Source organism: Cimex lectularius, unplaced genomic scaffold (genome assembly GCF_000648675.2).
Source record: "Cimex lectularius strain Harlan isolate CLEC.00 unplaced genomic scaffold, Clec_2.1 scaffold19, whole genome shotgun sequence".
NCBI lineage: Eukaryota > Metazoa > Arthropoda > Insecta > Hemiptera > Cimicidae > Cimex > Cimex lectularius.
In genome coordinates this window covers 1,556,588-1,576,093 of record NW_019392664.1, presented here as the reverse complement: position 1 = coordinate 1,576,093, position 19,506 = coordinate 1,556,588, and the positions used below count along the sequence as shown (strand labels likewise).

Sequence of the window (19,506 nt, the reverse complement as noted above, 5' to 3'; positions counted from 1 at the left end):
TTTGAAGAAATGTTTATTAAAACAATATTGCTTACACATTCTGACAAATGATTTGTCAGTTTTGTTCTAGATCTTCAGTTTTTAAGGCGTTTTGTGAAATTAAAATGGAGAGGAAAATAGTGCTTTTAGTGGATTTATTATTGCCACAATGGGAAAACAGCTCAGACTGCTAGAAGGAATTGTGGATGATGATGACGCTTTAGGATAAAGTCAGTAAGTACCCATTCGACCGTTAATGATGACCGAATTAAAGCTTTTGTCACAAATAATCCACATTCAACGACAAGAAACAACGCACAGACAATTAACATCTCATACAAACCTTTCAACGCATCTGAGAGAAGCTGGATATGTCAGAGCGATATAATAGATCCTTCACTGATATTCTCTCCTAAAATGCAATATAAACACGTTAAAAAAAATGATAACTGAGGATGAAAAGTCCGTCTTGTGTAACAATGTCCGGAGAGGAAAATTCTAGAGAAAAAGCAGCGACCCACTGACAACAATTACAACCCAAGAATATATTGTACAACAAACTTGTATTAAAACAAACCGTTAATTCTGGCTTTAATTTTCTCGTGGGACCTTTGTAGATACAAAAATCGAAATCAGAAGAAACAATTCCTCAACCAATCTCTGAGGGACTTAGTTCCTCTCAAGACTCAAGTCCTAACCTTCCAGTACAAACGAAAATAGAAGTACTAGGTTTGGAAGAACGCCTTTCGAGTCCTCATATCTCTCACATACTCACATTCAGCTGAAAACCGAAACTGAAAATCACCGAAGTGAGCGATAATCTAAAACACCTCATTTTTACTGAGGAAAGGTCTAAACTTAGCGGAGCTGCCAAGGAAGGTTCATTGACTTTTAAAGCAAGGCCTCAGTAGAGAAGAGGTCAAACTAAAGGTACCGATGGCAGTATCAAATATTAACTCCGCTAAAACAAAACGATCGCTTGAAACTACTTTCCACTAAAAAGAAAAAATGACAAACATACAAAATTGCGCAAGAGGAAACTACATCCCTAGCTGTTGATAGCACCCGGAACCCAACCTGGTGGCTGGCGGATAAGACCGAGGTTGACCCCGGACTGCCAACACCCTGGGTGGGTGAGGCCTGCTGGTAATTTTGCTGGTAAAGTACAAAAGCTGGAATTGCCGGTAGACTGCGGGAAGTGACAGGCTCTTTAGGGTGTGTATATATGTTGTGCAGATTCGAGCTTATATAGAACAGTAATCACATGATCTTTTCCAGCATAATATCGCTAGATCAGGGTAAAAAACGGGACGGTTGGTTTATTTTTGTTTTGTTTATTGTTGTGCTGTGTGTAACTACTACACAACGAACCAGACTAAACTTAATCTCCAAGAAGTCGCAACCTTTGCCTTTGGAAAAAAAAACCAACTATACATTAAAACGTTTAATGCTACAGTATGCATCTCCTTAAAACAAAAAGCAATGCTCTTGGATCAATATATGTATATAGTTTTTATTATTCTTTTTATTAAATGATTAACCTTTTTGTATCCTAGTCGTCAAATCTTGGTCAATGGAGGCCTTTTAAAGAAATGTAGTTTTCTCAATTTTTTAAAGGTTTTCGTATAAAATATTTAACTTGCACTTCTATGTATATGTATATATTTCCATATTTAACTTATATTATTTCTAATTAAAATTTTTACTGAATATAATTCTTCTAACTATGCCCAAAATAGTCTTATTTTACTTACTTAATCAACATATTTTTATGTAAATGTTTTCTAATATTATTTATATAATATTCTAAAATAAGTTGTTTTACAGTAGCAATGTAAACATTTAAAATGACGTGGTTTTTTTTCTAATAAGCTCTTGTTTTATAATTTGTTGGAGATGTGTCTGAGAAGGAGGTAGTTCAGAAAAACATCTTTTTATTTTTAATTGTTTTTTTTGGTCGTGTTTCGAACATTATTCGGGTCATCTTCAGTGCATAAAGTGTGGTGCTATTCTTGTGGTGTCATATTGGTTCTGTGTGAAATTATTGTGATTCTTACGATCCAGAAAAATTTCACTCAAAACCAATAAGGCACCACAAGAATAGCACCACCAGCTTCATGCCCTGAAGATGACCCGAATAGAAGTCGAAACGTCGATAAACAATTGAAAACGGGCGTTTTCCTTAACTCATTCTTGACCGCTCCTAATGACTAGTAATTTTTTTCCTTTGCTTTCTTATCTTATTTTAGCTTTTATATTATTATATTTTTTATATTGTATATTTCTATATTTGAACATTTAAAAAAAAATTGAATTAATTATCTAAAATATATTATTATGTTTGTGCAAAAAAGGCAGATAGATCATCGATGCATCATGAAACTCTGATGCATCGATATCATGAAAATCAGGACTTGACGATCGATTTATTTTTATTTTAATAGACTGTAGAGCTCTATCGCAACGCTATTCAGTGTTCTTTTTTTCTAGGGTTTTTCAGTTTTCTCAAAGTCAGATTCGAACCGAACCACATTGGGCTTAGTCCATTTCCAGGAAACAAGAACTTTGTCTTCTGTTAAGCCCGACGGCCGACAAAAAAACATGGCTTTACAGACGCTAAGGTTCCTTTTAAGACCAAATCGGCCGGCTTTAAAGGTTAAGTAAATGTATTTTTATTATTTTTTAAATTTAATAATTATTTATAAATTTCCGTTTTGTATTGAACATTCACCGTCCACTAAGATATAAATGTATATTCTGACCAAGGCTTAATTTGTAAAACAAAATTTTTTTTGTACAGTTTTATTAGTTATCATTAGTTACATCATTGTATAACAGTATAAATTTAAAAACTATTTATAATTTATAAAAAGAAAAACTGTCTGCAAAAATTGTGTACGGAATGTAAGGTAAGGACCACGTGGTGTTGGTAAGTCGTTAAATCAAAAAGAAGTTTTAGTTACATGTTCATTACAAATACATTAATGTATGCTGTGATGTTTTTCTTTACCCTCCATATAGATGATGTTGGGACTAAACATAATTAAACGATTTTGTGTTTATAACTTGTTCTTTCAATTCAAGAAACCTTTGGTACTAGAACAGAAAATTTCTGTTCTAACAATGTACAAAAACGTGTGTGAGGTTTAGTGTCCTTAGTTAATGGTTATTTGGAGATTGTGAGGTGCAGTCTGGTGTGAAGTAGGTTTTAGAAAAATATTTTCTTTTTCGTGCAAACGTTTCAATCTTCATTAAGATCATCTTCAGGGCTCAAAGTGTTGTTTCTGTTTGAGGGGGCGCTCACAACTTGACACATAAGAGTGACACAGTTATGCAGAAAACAAACACTTTGAGCCCTGAAATTGATCTCAATAAAGAATGAAACGTTGGCATGAAAAAGAAAATGTTTTTCTAAAACCTACTTCACACCAGACTGCATATCACGATTTTCAAATAATCAATGTGCAAAAATAGTTATACATTGAAGTGAGGAAATTATAGCTAGAAAATGGACAACAGAGTCACTAATTTGTTAATCTAAATGCATTTTGGTGCTATGTTGATCCAAAAGCAATAGCCGCTTTCACCTTTATATTCTTGAAAGCCCCAATGGCATAAAGATACTGGTGTAAAAGCATACAAAAAATACGAAAGTAAGTGATTTGGCATGATTATTAAAGATATAAATATAAGATAAAGTCTGATGGACATCACAGTCACTAATATGTTTAACAAGGTAGCATTTTAGTGTTACGGTGCTCCAAAAGCANCTTTATATATTGTCATTCTTTGTATTTACTCGGAATGGTACATTCGCTCAGAATATGGTTACTGAATGAAAATCGTCATATTCCATGACAATGGATAACACCATATATCTTTAGCCTAAGATAAAGTCATAATCAATATTTCCTTTAGGACATGATACAAACTACACAATCTATTGTTTTCTACATTTCTTATTGATATGGAAGTAAGTCTAATGGACATCACAGTCACTAATTTGTTTAACAAGGTAGGATTTTAGTGTTACGGTGATCCAAAAAGCAATAAACACTAAGAATTAAGAACTTGAGTCATTTTGATTTCAAGATACTGATTCAGTAGAGTACATAACTTAATGTGTAAACAAATTCATACAGCTTTACCAATATATATGAAATGATTTTAGCTCATCTGTCATTGCATATTCATGACAACTACATACGAAAAAAATGTAAATTAATATCAAGTTCTCAATAGCCTCCAGTTGTTGGAAATGCTGATAATCTTATGATAATTTATATTTGTATAAATTGTGGTTCTATGTATTTACTCGGAATGGTATTCGTTCAGAATGTTGTTATTGAGTTAAAATTTCATATTAATAATGTAGGACAATGGATAACAGAGTCACTAGAGTACATAACCGTATTTTTTAACTTATTGAAACAGTCAATTTTAAAATTTGAATGTTCATTTGTAAAGTTGGTTTTAAAATTACATTCTCACTACTGGGAGAAACAGTATTTAAAAATGTATTTTCTGATGTTGGTTCAAATAATTAAGTCCTTGCTTAGTAAAACTAATCATCTTATTGTTTAGAATAATAATGACAATGGAATAATTTTTCATTCACATTTGTTAATGAGCATAGTAGACAATATTTTTGGGTGCACACTCAGTTGGCAAATATATATTTTGTTTGTATATTTTATATTTATTTTTATTACAGATTTTTGATCACTTGCTTGTTGCAAGGCCATTGACGCTGTCTTCACATTTGCTCTTGCACCAAAAAAGATCTGTATCGGACACAAGAGCTATCAATATTGAAAAGGAGAGTTTTCTCCAAAATCTGGTAAACCGTCTGAGGCTCCAGTTGAAAAAATATGTATGTCCATTAGATTCGATTATGAAGGACTGTCTATTCTTTTAATAGATAATATGATTTTCAGAAACTGAGATCCAGTGGATACCTACTTTATGAATCGATAGCAGACCATATCGACTATGATACTTTTACAATTGGTTTGTTCTTATACGTTAAAAAAAAAATTTGTTTTTGTGGAGAGTATTTTTGTTTTTACACGTGCCAAAATATGGACCCAGATGGTGAAGATTGGATGGGAAGAAGTGGAAACGGGGTTGGAGTATTGATCTAATTCTGAGCTATGTACAGTCATACTCTCAATCCAATATATACTCCGCTTTCCACCAAGCAGCTGCCATCTATTCACCTTTTAGTAAAACAATGTCAAGCCAGAAAACAACAATACACATATTTTAAAAAGAGAAATGAAGAATATATTTTATGCATTTCATTGCATACAGCAATTGCCAAATTATAAAAATAAATTTAGTTCTTCATGATATTAGAGAGAAATGGTTAAGGAAAATTGGATTGAAATTTAAATACCATTAAAATAACTGATAGATATTTGATTTATTGTAGTAATGAAAAAGATTTTACATTCAACCAGATGTGTTTTGGTTTCTTCTATTTTTATTAAATTTGTTTGCAGAGATGAACCTTCCGGACACTTTCCACACTTGGTTTGTCATCACGGAACTACATGTGTGGATGCTTATGGCTCGGCTTATGGTAGAGGGAGAAGAGGGTAAATTTGCTCGGAACTGTCTGGTAGAAGCGCTTTGGCAAGACGTGTCTGCTCGGGCTAAAAATCTTGGTGTATGTTTAAAACATAAATACCTTAGCGTATAATGAGTGGATTATGACAGTTTAATAAAGTCAACTTTCCTTTTTCATAATTTAACATTAGTTCGTTAATTGCAGCAAGAACATCCGTCTATAATAAGAAAACAAATTATTATTTTAAACGAGGAATTTCAAGCTGCACTTGTCAGCTACGACGAGGGGCTTCTCGGCGAGGACAGAGTTTTGGCAAATGCGCTTTGGCGGCGTTTTTTTGACAGATCTTGTGACAATGTAGTCTTGTTGGAAGCCATGGTTAAATATGTGAGGCAAACTGTGAGTATAAACCTATCTTTATTGTTTATCTTTCTCTCGGTATCAAGACCAACTAAAGATTTTTCGGTTTCCAGATGTTTCTCCTTGATAGGATGAACATTGAAGATTTATTGTTCAAAAGAAACATCAGATGGGTCACCAAAACTGAATTGTTCGAAGACCTTCCTCCGAAGTAGTTTTTTAAATCAGTAGTGACTGTAAATACTTATAGGTTTTGCTATTATTGCTTGTAAAATGCAAATATTAATCTGTGATTTGTACAGTTTATTATAGTTACAGTAATAAATACACTAATACTTATTATCTTTTTTATTCAAGCCTGTTTCGCTGATTAACATTTTCAGGACTTGTAACAAGATAACTCGTTTGGGCCTGGATACTCCCTAGGCCCAATGACGAGTTACCTTGTTCTTGTGGTTTTTTGTCTTTTAAGAGCGCTAATTGGACATCACAGCAGCTGAGGTGAATGGAGACTCACACACCCTCCTCTCTCTCTCTCTCTCTCTCTCTCTCTCTCTCTCTCTCTCTCTCTCTGTTCCTCCTCTCTCACCTCTCTCTCTTCCTCCCTTGTTTTCTGTCTCTCTGTTCCTCCTCTCTCTCCTACCCCTTCAATCTACCCTATTTGGGTTTCTAATTTTTTGTCTTTGTCTACCTAGTGCCCCAGTTTTAGTTTTACATCGTTTACATTCACAGTACTTTAAGAATGTAATTCTCTGTACTCCTAATCGGACCTTAAAAAATCAGTATTTATTTATTTTGGTTATTATGTTTTAACATGCATAAGATTTTTTGAGTATAATAAATGTTTAATTAAATACACCTTTTTTTCTCCTTACATTTATTTATATCTTTTGTACAATATAATATATCCAAGGAATGTGCTGTCAAATATTGAACGGAAATGGTGCTGCATAAAAGGACTCAAAATTAATACAAATAATTTTGGGTATGTACCTGTTAGTGAAAATAATCGTATATTAGAGGTGTAGAGGCTGTGGGACTTAGGGATTGAGATTCTTTGAAGAAAGGAGCATTAACTCTTTAACTCCAGGCCTGTCTTTATGAAGTGTTTTATTGGAGTCATAGAAAGGAAAGTAGTGCAAAATTAATTAAGGTTTCAGTTGAGATAAAAAAGTCAATGGCACGAGCGGGATTCGGTGTGGTAGAGGTGGGAAGTGGGTGCCCGAGTGGATCGAGGTCACAATAGCTCAAGTGGTAAAGCAGCGGTGTATCAAGCCGAAGATCGTGGGTTCGAATCCTGCGTCGTGCCATTGACTTTTTTATCTCAACTGAAAACCTTAATTGTAATATATTAATTGGTCAAGCGGACCAGGAAACTAGGGAATTGAGTAATGCAAAATGTTTGGATTCGGTGTTATGATTGTTTTATAATACTCAAGAAATCAAGTCTGTAACTTCAAACCGGACTGATAACGAACAATTTATTTTTCACAGCTTGGGATTATTTATTTACACGATATTCAATTGTGTAAAACTAAGGAATGATTGTAGTCAAAGTTAATCCAAAGAGAGTCCGTATTTCATTTATTTTTAGAAAAATAACACGTCTTGTAATTAATCGACATTGCCAATGCCTTGAAACAATAAAGGTTTTTAATATATTTCCTCAAAAAGGCAAATTGAAATTACAGTTACAACAGGGACTGGTATAAAGTAATTCCTGTCATACAGGACGATGTAATGTCAATTGCACCTCTGTGTCACGGAAGCGGGGTCAAACAACTTTACCTATATAGTTTTCCGTGGTAGCTGAGTGGTTAGCATGAGAGACTCACGCCGCGGTCGTGAGTTCGATTCCCACCGTCGCCTCTGGCCCTTTTTTCACAATAATCCCCCCCCCCCCAAATTTGAACACGCATATATGAATTGTCACATGGCTAATATGCATAGTTCATAACGCCAAAAAAAAAGTTTTTAGTTGAGATAAAAAAGTCGATGGCACGAGCGGGATTCGAACCCACGACCTTCGGCTAAATACGCCGCTATTCTATTAGTTGAGCTATCATGACTTCGATCACCTCGGACACTAACTTCCCATCTCAACCACACCTTTTGAATTTTCTTTCCTTTTTGCCATTTTTCAATGGCGTATCTAGCCAAGATCGTGGGTTTACTTTTTTATCTCAACTAAAAACCTTAATTAAGTTTAATATAATAAAGAAATGTATACAGTATTGAACAAAACAGATAAACTATTTTTAGTAAAAATATAGCTTCTTTATGTTTAAACTAAATTAAACAAGATCAGAAATTCATGAGTTTTAATTTAAAAAATTACTGATTTTGATGGTTTGAAAGAAAATTGACTAAAACACCGGAAAATCATTTAGTGTTACATCAAAGTTTAATTATTAATTGATTACCTGGTTTTGCTCTTAATGCGTTATTAAGATAATAAATTGTTAGTTAAATTTATTCTAACACTAAATGATTTTCCGTTTTGGTGAATTTTCTTTCAAATCATCACAATTAAATAATTTTGATTAAAACTCAAATTTCTGATCTCGTTTAATTTGGTTTACATTAAAATAAGTAAGTTGTAATTAATATAACAATACAAATACATACAGTTTGAAATAAAAAACAAAATATAAGTGTCCAGTTTTTTCCCGTCTTTGAGTGAATTTAACTTCATTGTACTACAGGAATTGTACTTGTATTTTTAATTCTAAAGTAGAGTTATTATATGAACTGTATCTTACAGTACATTATTTTAAAACATTGTATCTATTCAGTTCAAAACTGCTTTATTTACAATGAATAATTCCTGATATATATGAAATAGGTAGCATTTGTTTCCAAGACCCTGACCGACAGAAAAGTCAACCAATTTAAAAAAAAAATTTATTATTATTTTTTAAGGGCGTTTTAACGGCTAAGGTCATTTCACGCCCTAACATCCAAACCTTCTATCTTAGGTTAGCTATATCCCTTCTGAGTGCTATCTTTATACATTATCTTTTATAATTTATCTCTGACATTCACTCATAAACTAATTTATCCTACTGCCATCCAAAGCTTTAATTTATCCTTTTAAAATTCTTAGTTTGGAATGCAAAATGTATGCAAAAATCCCATTTTAAATTACATATAAAATTTCTTCCTGCTTTTTGAATTTTGGTTCCATAATATGCTTGTATGGCTAATAATAATGGAGTCAGACTAGCAACAATCTCAGCATGAGTATAGGCTCATCCTTATCCTTTTATTCTTCCATTCAAATATGATAAATAAACTAATTTTACATAATAATAATAAGAAAATACAAAGAAAACACAATAACACAATAATTTTTTATTTTTTTTATTTTCTTCCATTTCATTTTTCCCCTCCGGCATCCTCAAAAAATCTTCCATGCACAACTCTCATTCAAACATTAGCAGGCAAACATTCAATGGTAAAACAATTTGGGAAAAGGCCTAAATCTCATTATAAATACCAATAAATTTGAGAAAACTAAAAAGTGCTCTTTGAAAGGAACAATGAGGACCCAGTAACTCCTGTAAATCACTCGAAAGGTCGAGCCTTTGCCTAAAGGGTTGCTAAGTGCGGCAATCGAACAAAGTATGTTTTACTGTCAGAATGATACGTTCTCCACTTCGCTTACATCGAGGACAAGTTGGAAGATTGTTGCCTATTAAAAGCCTACTATGGATTAGCCTGTTCTGACCTGTTCACAATCTAGAGAGAATCACCAGTCCTTTTCTCTCAAGTTTCTCAGTTGGCCATTTATGTACAACTGGCTTAATTTCTTTCATACTGTCTCTACAGACATTCCATCTTGCCGCCCACTTTCATTTGATAATGTTTTTAACATAAATGATCTATTATATCATCTGGGTGGAGAGGAAATTGATCTTTCTTTGTGGATGGTTTGCAGCGTTCCTTGCCTGTTGATCAGCTTTTTCATTTCCAGAAATGCCGACATGACTTGGAACCCAAACGAATACCACATGTTTGTTAAGTGTTCTGATTTCATAGAGATATTTGTGAATTTCTAAGATGTATGGGTCAACCGAGAAATTATTTTTGATGGCTTTGAGACCACTTTTCGAATCGGAGCAAATAATGGCATTACAAATTCCTTGCGATTCCTTTATAATGCTCAACGATCTTCTGATTGTATGAAGTTCAGCTGTGTTTATATATTTGTTTTAGTTCATTATTATTTTTTTTAAACATTTTTATTTATCTATTTCTTTAATTATTTATTTTATTTATTCGGACTTTCACACGAAGGGTACACATCAGGGAGTTCACCCACCCCATTATGTGGCTTCGTCGCTGTATCCCCTTAAGACATATGGCCAAGAGATCGCTTCCCTACCAACAGGGTTAGGGTCTGATGGGGGCTATCTACTAGGCCATTTCAACTCCAAATGCACGCACCTACAATCTAGCCTAATACTTACTACTTAAATTGGATATATCAATCACACTAATAAATACATTCACACATTGCACTTATTCTGATTGGTGGAGTACTGGATATTCCTCCGTCGACCTGTACACAGTATTAATAATCTAACCTAAATTAGGGTCGATGAGGTACTTTTATAAATATTCCTCCATCAACACTAAACCAACACTTCTTGGGGGGTGTTGTGACACTTTATTCCACCATCATTCCTCACCATTCATGCTAATAAATACACACATTTAAACAAAACAAGTAGAATAGAACAATATTATTATTACTATTTGGGAGCTGTAAGCAATTATTTTTTGTTAAAAGTTTCATTTAAGATTGTAAGCTGTTCTACCATACCTGATTAAACTGACCCAATCTTTTCCATTCCAGTTTCTTTTCAGATAATCTACGTACACGTTTACTGGGAGAACTTCCAGCCCTATCTATTTTTTTTCTCAAATCACATTATCTTGGACAGATCACAGTAAAATAGTACAGATCTTCTTCTTTATCTAAATGACAAATACGTTCAGTTTCAGACGTAATAAAAAAATATTGTATTTATGATTATAGTAAAGTCATTGAGAGGAAGAAACAATATTTGTATTTATATACCTTTTCTACTAAAGGCTTTTTCTTAATACCAGAAAAATGTGTTGCATTTTAAATTTCTGTACAGTTTTTCCTACAGAATGAGAGGAATAATGGTCATTGCTATAAAAATGAAAATAAATGTATTGAAGTTTATTATTTTATCCAGATGCAACATTTTAAAGTTAATAATATGTGATATACATGTAAAAATAATAGTTATACATAATATAAAATTTATGGTACTTTTTAAAAATTAAAATGAGTATTTTTAATATTAACCACAATATGATAACTGTTTTTTACTATTTTTAATATGATCAAGTCTCAAAATCGTGAGGAAACCTGTTTAAAATATGAAGTAGAGATAAGATAATATTTACATTTGCAAACCACTTCTTGATTCCTAATCCTTACTAGCAACAACTGGCCAGGAGCTTTGGTAATTATTTTACATTTTCTTTAAATGGTTTACATTATAAATATTCCAACACCCTTAAGAGCACTGACTAGTTTGCTGCAAATAAGAAAAACTAACACAGTTTTTTTATTCTATGATTTCCATTTCGCATATTTACAGTAAATTGAATTTTATTGTCAAATGGAGACTGCATTTTAAATTTTGAAAGTTGGGAAGAAAAATGGGAAAATTGGGCTTTCTGAAGCACTGAAATTCGACTAATGTAATGTGCATTGGATTGGCTTTTTTTAAAAACTGAAATCAGTTATTTATTATTAATGGTTATAGTAAATATCAACAATTTCATTAATTTCCTTTCAAGATCAAATTAAGAAGAATATGGAGCTGGCAATTATTTTTAAACATTTATTCATATTATAAATGAATTTTTATATAAATTTCAAGAATGAAAACACATTACACAAGTTCGAAATGATTCTGTATCTGTATTATAAATAGTTCTGATATTTTCGTTATATGAAACAAAGATTTATTTGTTGTTTCATTCAGCTGGATTGTACAGCGAAGTTACGTTTCAGTTAAATTGTTATATTTAATCCTTACACCTTATTCTCCTCTTCCTCGTTGGTTTTTCGAACATGTTTCGGAACTTCACCACATTAAGTAATGGGTCTGTGTGGTTTCTGCGAAATCAAGTCTGTTTTATAGGTTTATTTTTTAAATTCAAATTTATCAATTAAACATATTAAATAATTGAAGTAAAGCAATTCCTGCCATATTGGACTCCGTAGTGTGGTATAAGGATGACAACCATTTAGCCCTTAGGCCAGTCTATTTTATAAAACATATAATATAAATTAAATAACATTTAGAAAATAGTAATATATATGTTTTAATAACTTTTTTAGAATATATAAACATGGATTGGAGAGAGGGATTGACTAATATACACCAAAGATTGCTCTATCTATACAATTTTTCGATGCTAAGTGATGTGTCTATAGTTATAGTTGACGATGGTGTAGAGAAGGTAAGTTTCAACAACACAAAATTTGGTATTCTGTTCAAATTCAAAAGTTGACAAGCTGCAGGTTTTTAAAGTACACTCAGTCATTTTGGGAATGATCAGCCCGGTTTTTGAGCGCATGTTCTCAAATGAAAATTTTGAAAAAAATCGGAGCATTGTAATCAAAGAAGTCGGAGTTGAACTGTTTGATATATTTTTAAGGTGTGTCTTTATTGGTTTTTGACTTGCACTTAAACAAAAATTGAAAAAATCTTACTTTTGTTTAAAACTAGGTTTATATATACAGAAGAAGTAAAGTTTTCTTCAGTTGACGAGGCTTGGTCTCTGTTTTACTTAGGAGACAAATACATGATCCCAGAGCTTAAAGAGTTGTGTATGCCATATATTAAAAAAAATATAACACCGAGTAATGCTTGCATCAGCTATGAAATGGCTAAAGTCTATGACCTATCCGATTTAAGCCATAAGTGTAAACAGGTAATTATTCCTTTTTTGACACCATCTAGTCAAACAACATTCGAAATTATATATTTTCAAGTTTCTAATTTAACTGTGGTCTATAATTTTTCAGATAACTTTAAAATATGTATTTTGGTCAGTTTGTACAATACTTCAACTAATAAATGCATTCAATATACCCCCTTGATCAAGAGTTACACACTGAGTGACGATTCTCGATGCAGGATTTATTCTTTTTATTAATACATTTTTGAAAAGCTTAGAAACTGTTGGTAGTAGCGATATGGGTTTATATGATTTGACCTCTAATTTGCTCCTTACCAATCATCCTGGTATGCTCATCCACACTGGGTTTGTCTGTCAGATGTGTTTCAGCATTTCGCCTTCTGAGTATGTAAGCAAACAGAGACACACGAATGATGGTAAAATGCGAAGTATGTCTCCCAGGCCAAGGATAAGCAAATCTAGATGACCGGTAAAATCTCATCATATCACCTTACTTGGTGGTTTTGGTATCATGATGACTTCTTTACATTTTCACGTACTGTATGTATGTACATATGTTAGTCTGATTCTAGAATTAAATAGGTATACTAACAACGTCTTTAGTAATTTTTTAAATGTTTCACTAGTGATGTACTACCCTGGAATCTTTGTAACAAATAAATTATTAATTTCTTGCGGTAATTCATTAAAGGCATTAACAAACATTATAGTTTCTTCTTTTGAAGTGGTCATTACTTCTAGTACTCTGCCCTGTTTTTATTTTGTTAAAAAATTTTGGTAACTTGGCTGGCGAAAAATTTGGTTATTTCTTCAACGCCTATTGCCCATGCTCTTTTATCAATTTGATTGAAAATTTGATCGATAGAAAAAAATAATTTTGGTGATTTTTGTCCAGTTTGTAAAAACTTTATTTATTATTTGTAAGTCATAACCCTTTTGATTGTAAGAAGAAGCATTAATGCTAATATAAATTGTGTAATCAATATATCTTTGGCCTTAATGGCAAAAGTTAAAAATTCTGAAACTTTTGTTTAAAAAAGTTGAAATTAAATGATTAAGGTTTTAAATGTTCATCAGGTAATTATTGAAAAGACGTCAGAAGTACTGGCAGAACCAAACTTTATGATGGCAACTGAGGATACAGTTTTCATGCTATTGGACCAATGCAAAATTAATGCCAGGGAAATTGATTTGTTTGTTGCAATTATAAACTGGGTAAATCATAAAATGGAAGATAAAGGTAATTTTTTTCTTCATTTATCGATATGTGAAGTTTAAAATAAGGAAATAACTAAATGTTATAATTACAGAACAATCAATGATTAGTTCGTCTTCTGTTTCACTTGTCACAAAAGAACTTGAGAATACTTTGTTTCAAAAATTAGGAAACAGTTCAACACAAGATGACACAATATTTGATGCAGATCAAACAGTTGAAGATGAAACGCTCAAAGCGACATTTACCGTTGATTTAAGCCAAAAGGAAAGCGAAGACTCTGTGGATAAATGTCTGACATGGAATGAAACTTCCCTTTCTAAATCAGATGTAGATGAGTGTGAAAAAACAGCCCTTCTAAAAAAAGTGCTATCGAAAATTTATTTTTCCGATATGATGGCTGAAGAGTTTGCGACCAAAGTCATGAATGCAAACATATTAACAACCGATGAGTCTCTGGGAATAATTATGAATCTCGTTTCAAAAGGGACCGTGGGTTCATGGCCGAGTAGATTTAGGAAGTGTAAAAGAGAAAATAAAGATCATATCAATGAAGGTGAAGTTTTCCGACTTGCATTAGACACCAACGGAATGGATGTAATAGAACAGGAGTCTTGGAACGCGAGCAGAGTCTTAAAAGTCAACCATCCTGTAATATTAATTGGATTTGAGGTGATAACATACGGAATTTTTCATTATTTTAAACAGCCTAAGAAAATTAAATGATTAATAATTTATTATGTACTAAATCTGAATTATTTGTTGATGGATATTTTCATATAGGAATTAGTGGTTGATTGTACATTCTTATAGTAATATGTTGTTCGGTTTTTTAACCTTGGAGTGCCTTATAATCTGATTCTGATTTTTTTTTTTAAACAGCCTTCTATTAAGCACTTCTTTAAAGCACTGTGATGTGCAATTCTGCATGAAACACCCAAGGTCTAAAGTATTCTAAGAAGTAATGTTTTTAGTTTAACTCGCCTCAATAATTATTGAATTAATTAATTGTACTTTTAATCTAAGGTCTTGGTTGAGAAAAGAGCAAGTGTCACAAGTGGGATTCAAACCCACGACCTTCGGCTTAGCCCCTTTGAATGATCACATGAATCCCGCTTTGAATAAAAATAAGTAGCTGTTTATTTTATTTTTTTAATTGCAGATTGCATGTTGCGAAAAACGAGATGATTCCGCCTTCGACACTTACACAGATGACATGCAGTTGTGGCTTTTTGAAGTCTCTACAGGAAAGGGGACAACAAAAGACGTGATGCAAATTGCGTCGTACGGATCCACAATCAGAGTCGATTTTAACGTTCCCATTTCTTTATTCCCCGATTCAGCTTATCAAGTAGGGATCCACACAAGCGGCACCTATGAAAAGAGGAAAGGGCACGAGTTGGATCAAGTGACGTTTGTAGAAGGAGACATTGTTTTCAATTTGTTCACCGCACCACCTAGTTTTATTCCAATAATTGGATTTTACTTTGCTAAACCCACATGAGTTTATTTAAAATCAATGAATCGCACAAGACTGAACATCTATCGGATGCATATAATTATTAATTCGTTTTTTCATTTTATTTGTTGAAATAAAATCACAACTTACTATTTGTGATATTGTATATGCAATATAATTCTAAAAGTTTTTAATTTATATTCTTAATCTCCTATATTTCAAAAAGTATTTTTTTGAAAGTGTAAACAATATGTATTAAAATGAAATACATATTGTTTAAATATAAATAGTATTGATGGGCATTGTATCTCTGTACTCATCATGATGAGGTGCCACACTATTTTAAAATACTTTAAAATAAATATTAAGGAATTCATGAGAAGTTCCAATTGACATACAAGAATCTGACTCGGTAACTACAAAGGTGCTATTCTATAAATTAAATGTGCAAAAAAAAAAAAAAGATGAAATGTGAAAAAAGAAACAATTAGTTTTATTGTAAATTGTAATCATAAAAGCACATAAATATTTTTTTAAAAATAACAATATTGTATAAGTAAAAAAGATGATAATGTACATACAAAAGTAATACAATAAATAATAAGCAACATTTTATATAAAAAACTAATTCATGTTTTATTAAAGAACAGTAAGTTTCCACCGATGTTTACTGACTTTCACATAAATTTTTGTACTAAAAAACAAATTTAACAGTTAGAAATTTCATAATTTTGAAAGAAAGGGATAATTACAAACCAAGATGTCCGTCGATTTCTCATGTATATCCCACTTTACTATTTGTTCGGTGATGTTTTCATTCCTTAAAAGACAAAACAAAATAGAAAATTTTAAGTTTTAAGGTAGAACATTTTTTTTTTTACTCATACATTTGTAACAAATTTTGTAGTCGAGCAAATGTGATTTTGACATCTTGTAAATAAGATGACATAACTTTGTACATTTCCATGTTCTTCACTGAATTACAATCGTTCTCATGCTTTTTGAGTTCATTAAGAATATTTTGGCAAGACTTTCTCAAAGCCACTGCAAAAAAAAAAATAAAAAAAAATAAGACAACTGTTGTTTCATCAATACAGAGTTATTTGTACAAAAGTAAATTTTTGTACCAATATCTTCAGAGGAAATTGGACTGAAATCGTTTAGAATTACTCTACTTCTAGTTGCTGTCAGCTGGTCTTTCACAACTGCAAGATTTTGAATTGCCGTCTTGTTCAGGATGGATGCTGGAATAAAAACAATTTAATAATTATTTTATTATTATATACAAATAATTCCAATTTACCATGAGACAATTCATTCAACGTTTTGATTAGAAACTTCTCAATCTCCTCATATTCTTTGAGAATGGGAATCATTTTAATCATGGCAGTAACCTTTTTTAATGTTTTTTGTTTGTTTTCTATTTTTACTTGCAGATCTTTTATTTCCATCTGTAGGGTAAGAAATTAGATTGTATGAATTATACAAGCTGTAACAGTAACTGTTAACAACATAAAAACTTAGGGTATTTCAATTGTAAAGTTATATAGACCTCAAGGGTGCTGATGTTTAGGGAAATTTTTTTTTTCTGTTTTGTTTTTAAATCCATGTATCTTTATAATTTGTGCTATGATTTTCACTTTTTTTTGGTTACACCACCGCACAGCGGTCTTGAACGAAGGTTATGCTGGCATCATTGTTGATGGTGAGGGGTTAAGAGACATAGGAGGTAGGAAAAATGATATCCACAATGTAGGATAGACATAAAAAAATATGTACTGATTAAATAATTTCAATTTATAAAGTTACATGAATTTAAAAATAAGAACTGTAGTGAAAGGAAATATAACTATTTTATACAATGATATTTACATTATGATATCTTAGTTGTAGTTAATACTAGTTGTCTTATCCAGTATAAAATAAGTCAGTAGCATTTTTTTGTTATAGTAAATTCAATGAAATTTCAGGTCCTCATAAACAATATATGAACTATTGTGTTGTCATCTTCCATGAAATTTTTTCTTACCAGAACTCCCCAGGTTTTTGAACGATGAATTCCTCGATGTGTTTATGCAGTCCTCATGTGAACTAAAGTTTTTCCCAAAACAATTCCATTGTGATTAGCCATCCAATGGCAGTAATTTTTGGACAATTGCTGATTTTAATCGCTTAAATGTGTTCAGTTTACGCAAGAATTAACGGTTTGTTTGGGCCGAAGAACTTCACGATAAAGCATCCTTTTCAATCCCACAAAATGCACATTACCATTCTTGGGTTGTAATCTGACTTTTGGAATTGTTACCAATGGGTCGCTGCGTTTTCCCAGGCTTCACCGTACGCATCACAAATTTTTCTAGCAGTCTAAGCTGTAGTAAGGAAAAATCCATAAATTATGAATATGCACTACTTTCCTCTCAATGTTAAATTAACACCTTGTAAAATTACAAGTACAAAAAAACTTTTCTGAGAGTATAAACAATAATGTCTAAATAAACATTGCTTGCAAAAAAGAGATAAAATCAAATTATTGAAAAATGCTATCGACTTATTTTATACTCCAATATTTAATTACTGCACTGTACAACTATAAATTTTATTATATTTCTAACATAACACAGTTATAATGCTCTAACAACAACCATTTCAAACTGTGCCTGCTGCCATTCTTCAGGTTTGGACTTGTTACTAGGAAATTCAAACCTGAAGAGGAATCACGGCAAGGTTCAAAATGGTCATCGTTAAAACATTACATTACAAACTGTGATATGTTTGAGAAAAATAAAATGTACAGTTTTACAGTGCAATAATTTTTTTTTGTCATGTATTTAAGTTGAAAAAAAACAAAAAAAAAACAACTTACATCAATCGGGCTATCGTTTTTTTCTTTTGCGTTAATGCACGTCATAAGTTGAAAACATGATTTGTGCAACAGTTTTTTATTCCTAGCATCCTCTTTAGCTCTTTTAGCCTTAAAAAATAAAAATAAATAATAAGAAAAAGAAAAGAGATATTTTTTCTATAGCAACAATTCAAACCTGTTCAATTTTAGAGGAAGGCAACTGTGAAGCTGGAAAAAAAAAAAATTGAATAACGTTTTATAAACTTCTCGTTCACCACTTACTTGAACAGATACTTGATAAATTTCCAATAGAACTTATCATCGACATGTGTTTTAACGAAGGAGACTGTTTTGTCGGTGTCGATGCTTTCACATTACAGGCAGGAGGATGCAAAGAGTTGTTTATGCTTTCCATAATTAATTATTCAAAAGTTACGTGGTAATAAATTAGTCATAAGACTAAAACAAAACAATAACAAACCTTAATTAGCAAATTTTCATTAATTTAAGGAACAGCAAACATTTCAAACATTTTATTTTTCCCTGGTTTTATAATTAAAATTGATCTAATCTCGATCAAACAATAATTACACATAAAAACAAAATTTTGTGTGATATCAATTAGTTACATATTTCAAAATTGCATTTGTTCCTTTTTATACACAATACTGCTTCATTACGGAATATGCTTGAGTGGTGTGGTGTAGGAAGTTCAACCTTTGAAATGACGTTAACATTGAACAATAGAATAATAACAGAACAAGAAGTTATTAAAAAAAGAAAAAAAATTGATTATTAATCCCTTTTAAAGATCTCTAATACTGAATGCACTTTAAGAAGCTACCACAACTGAAATCAACTCAAAAAAAGCCCTTGGGTATGACCTAATTACCGGTCAGATTTTCTAGTAGTTACCCTAGAAAAGCAGTGGTTCAGACGATGATCATCAATGCAGCCTTCAAGCTTAAATATGTGCCACAAACATAGAAGATCGCTAAGGTCATCATAATCGCTAAACCGCAACATAAGCTCAGATATCTCTTTCTCTACTGCTGGTGTTTCGAAAAACTCCTACTTAAAAGGATAATGTTAATAATAATAAT

General features: G+C 31.8%; 3 protein-coding genes across 9 annotated transcripts in view; 2 read left to right on the top strand and 1 right to left on the bottom strand.

Moving 5' to 3' along the window:
• Nucleotides 1-2,410: 2,410 nt before the first annotated feature.
• Nucleotides 2,411-6,250, top strand: LOC106662364 (ubiquinol-cytochrome-c reductase complex assembly factor 1). The gene is made up of 6 exons (XM_014386420.2): nucleotides 2,411-2,634; nucleotides 4,694-4,852; nucleotides 4,917-4,989; nucleotides 5,484-5,650; nucleotides 5,756-5,950; nucleotides 6,025-6,250. Exons 1-6 carry the CDS (start codon nucleotides 2,581-2,583, stop codon nucleotides 6,124-6,126), a joined length of 750 nt encoding a protein of 249 aa, XP_014241906.1. The 5' UTR covers nucleotides 2,411-2,580; the 3' UTR covers nucleotides 6,127-6,250.
• Nucleotides 6,251-11,312: 5,062 nt separating this feature from the next.
• LOC106662185 lies at nucleotides 11,313-15,755 on the top strand. Of its 2 annotated transcripts, none has more exons than XM_014386050.2 (7): nucleotides 11,313-11,415; nucleotides 12,303-12,424; nucleotides 12,486-12,622; nucleotides 12,694-12,898; nucleotides 13,964-14,126; nucleotides 14,197-14,774; nucleotides 15,265-15,755. In XM_014386050.2, the coding sequence occupies exons 2-7, from the start codon at nucleotides 12,314-12,316 to the stop codon at nucleotides 15,604-15,606; spliced, it is 1,536 nt and encodes a 511-aa protein (XP_014241536.1). In that variant the 5' UTR covers nucleotides 11,313-11,415; nucleotides 12,303-12,313; the 3' UTR covers nucleotides 15,607-15,755. The 2 variants fall into 2 exon arrangements, with proteins under 2 accessions (XP_014241536.1, XP_014241534.1); XM_014386048.2 differs by having other exon boundaries at nucleotides 12,480-12,622.
• Nucleotides 15,686-19,506, bottom strand: part of LOC106662187 — a 25,462-nt gene continuing 21,641 nt past the window's right edge. For all 6 annotated transcript variants that reach the window (XM_014386054.2, XM_014386053.2, XM_014386057.2 and 3 more), the window contains 8 exons: nucleotides 18,686-18,862; nucleotides 18,600-18,631; nucleotides 18,425-18,532; nucleotides 16,865-17,012; nucleotides 16,689-16,805; nucleotides 16,449-16,605; nucleotides 16,318-16,381; nucleotides 15,686-16,255 (listed from right to left, as the gene is read on the bottom strand). In XM_014386054.2, the coding sequence (XP_014241540.1) occupies nucleotides 16,229-16,255; nucleotides 16,318-16,381; nucleotides 16,449-16,605; nucleotides 16,689-16,805; nucleotides 16,865-17,012; nucleotides 18,425-18,532; nucleotides 18,600-18,631; nucleotides 18,686-18,818 (786 nt within the window). In that variant the 5' untranslated portion in view covers nucleotides 18,819-18,862 and the 3' untranslated portion in view covers nucleotides 15,686-16,228. The remainder of the gene's footprint in view (nucleotides 16,256-16,317; nucleotides 16,382-16,448; nucleotides 16,606-16,688; nucleotides 16,806-16,864; nucleotides 17,013-18,424; nucleotides 18,533-18,599; nucleotides 18,632-18,685; nucleotides 18,863-19,506) is intronic.

Excerpts from the sequence above, each read along its gene's own strand:
- LOC106662364 (XM_014386420.2), top strand. The coding sequence starts at position 2,581 with ATGGCTTTACAGACGCTAAGGTTCCTTTTAAGACCAAATCGGCCGGCT. Across the intron at positions 4,853-4,916 it reads GGCTCCAGTTGAAAAAATAT|AAACTGAGATCCAGTGGATA; the intron begins GTATGTCCATTA and ends TATGATTTTCAG. Across the intron at positions 5,651-5,755 it reads CTCGGGCTAAAAATCTTGGT|CAAGAACATCCGTCTATAAT; the intron begins GTATGTTTAAAA and ends CGTTAATTGCAG.
- LOC106662185 (XM_014386048.2), top strand. The coding sequence starts at position 12,314 with ATGGATTGGAGAGAGGGATTGACTAATATACACCAAAGATTGCTCTAT. Across the intron at positions 12,623-12,693 it reads CTGTTTGATATATTTTTAAG|GTTTATATATACAGAAGAAG; the intron begins GTGTGTCTTTAT and ends GTTTAAAACTAG. Across the intron at positions 14,775-15,264 it reads TAATATTAATTGGATTTGAG|ATTGCATGTTGCGAAAAACG; the intron begins GTGATAACATAC and ends TTTTAATTGCAG.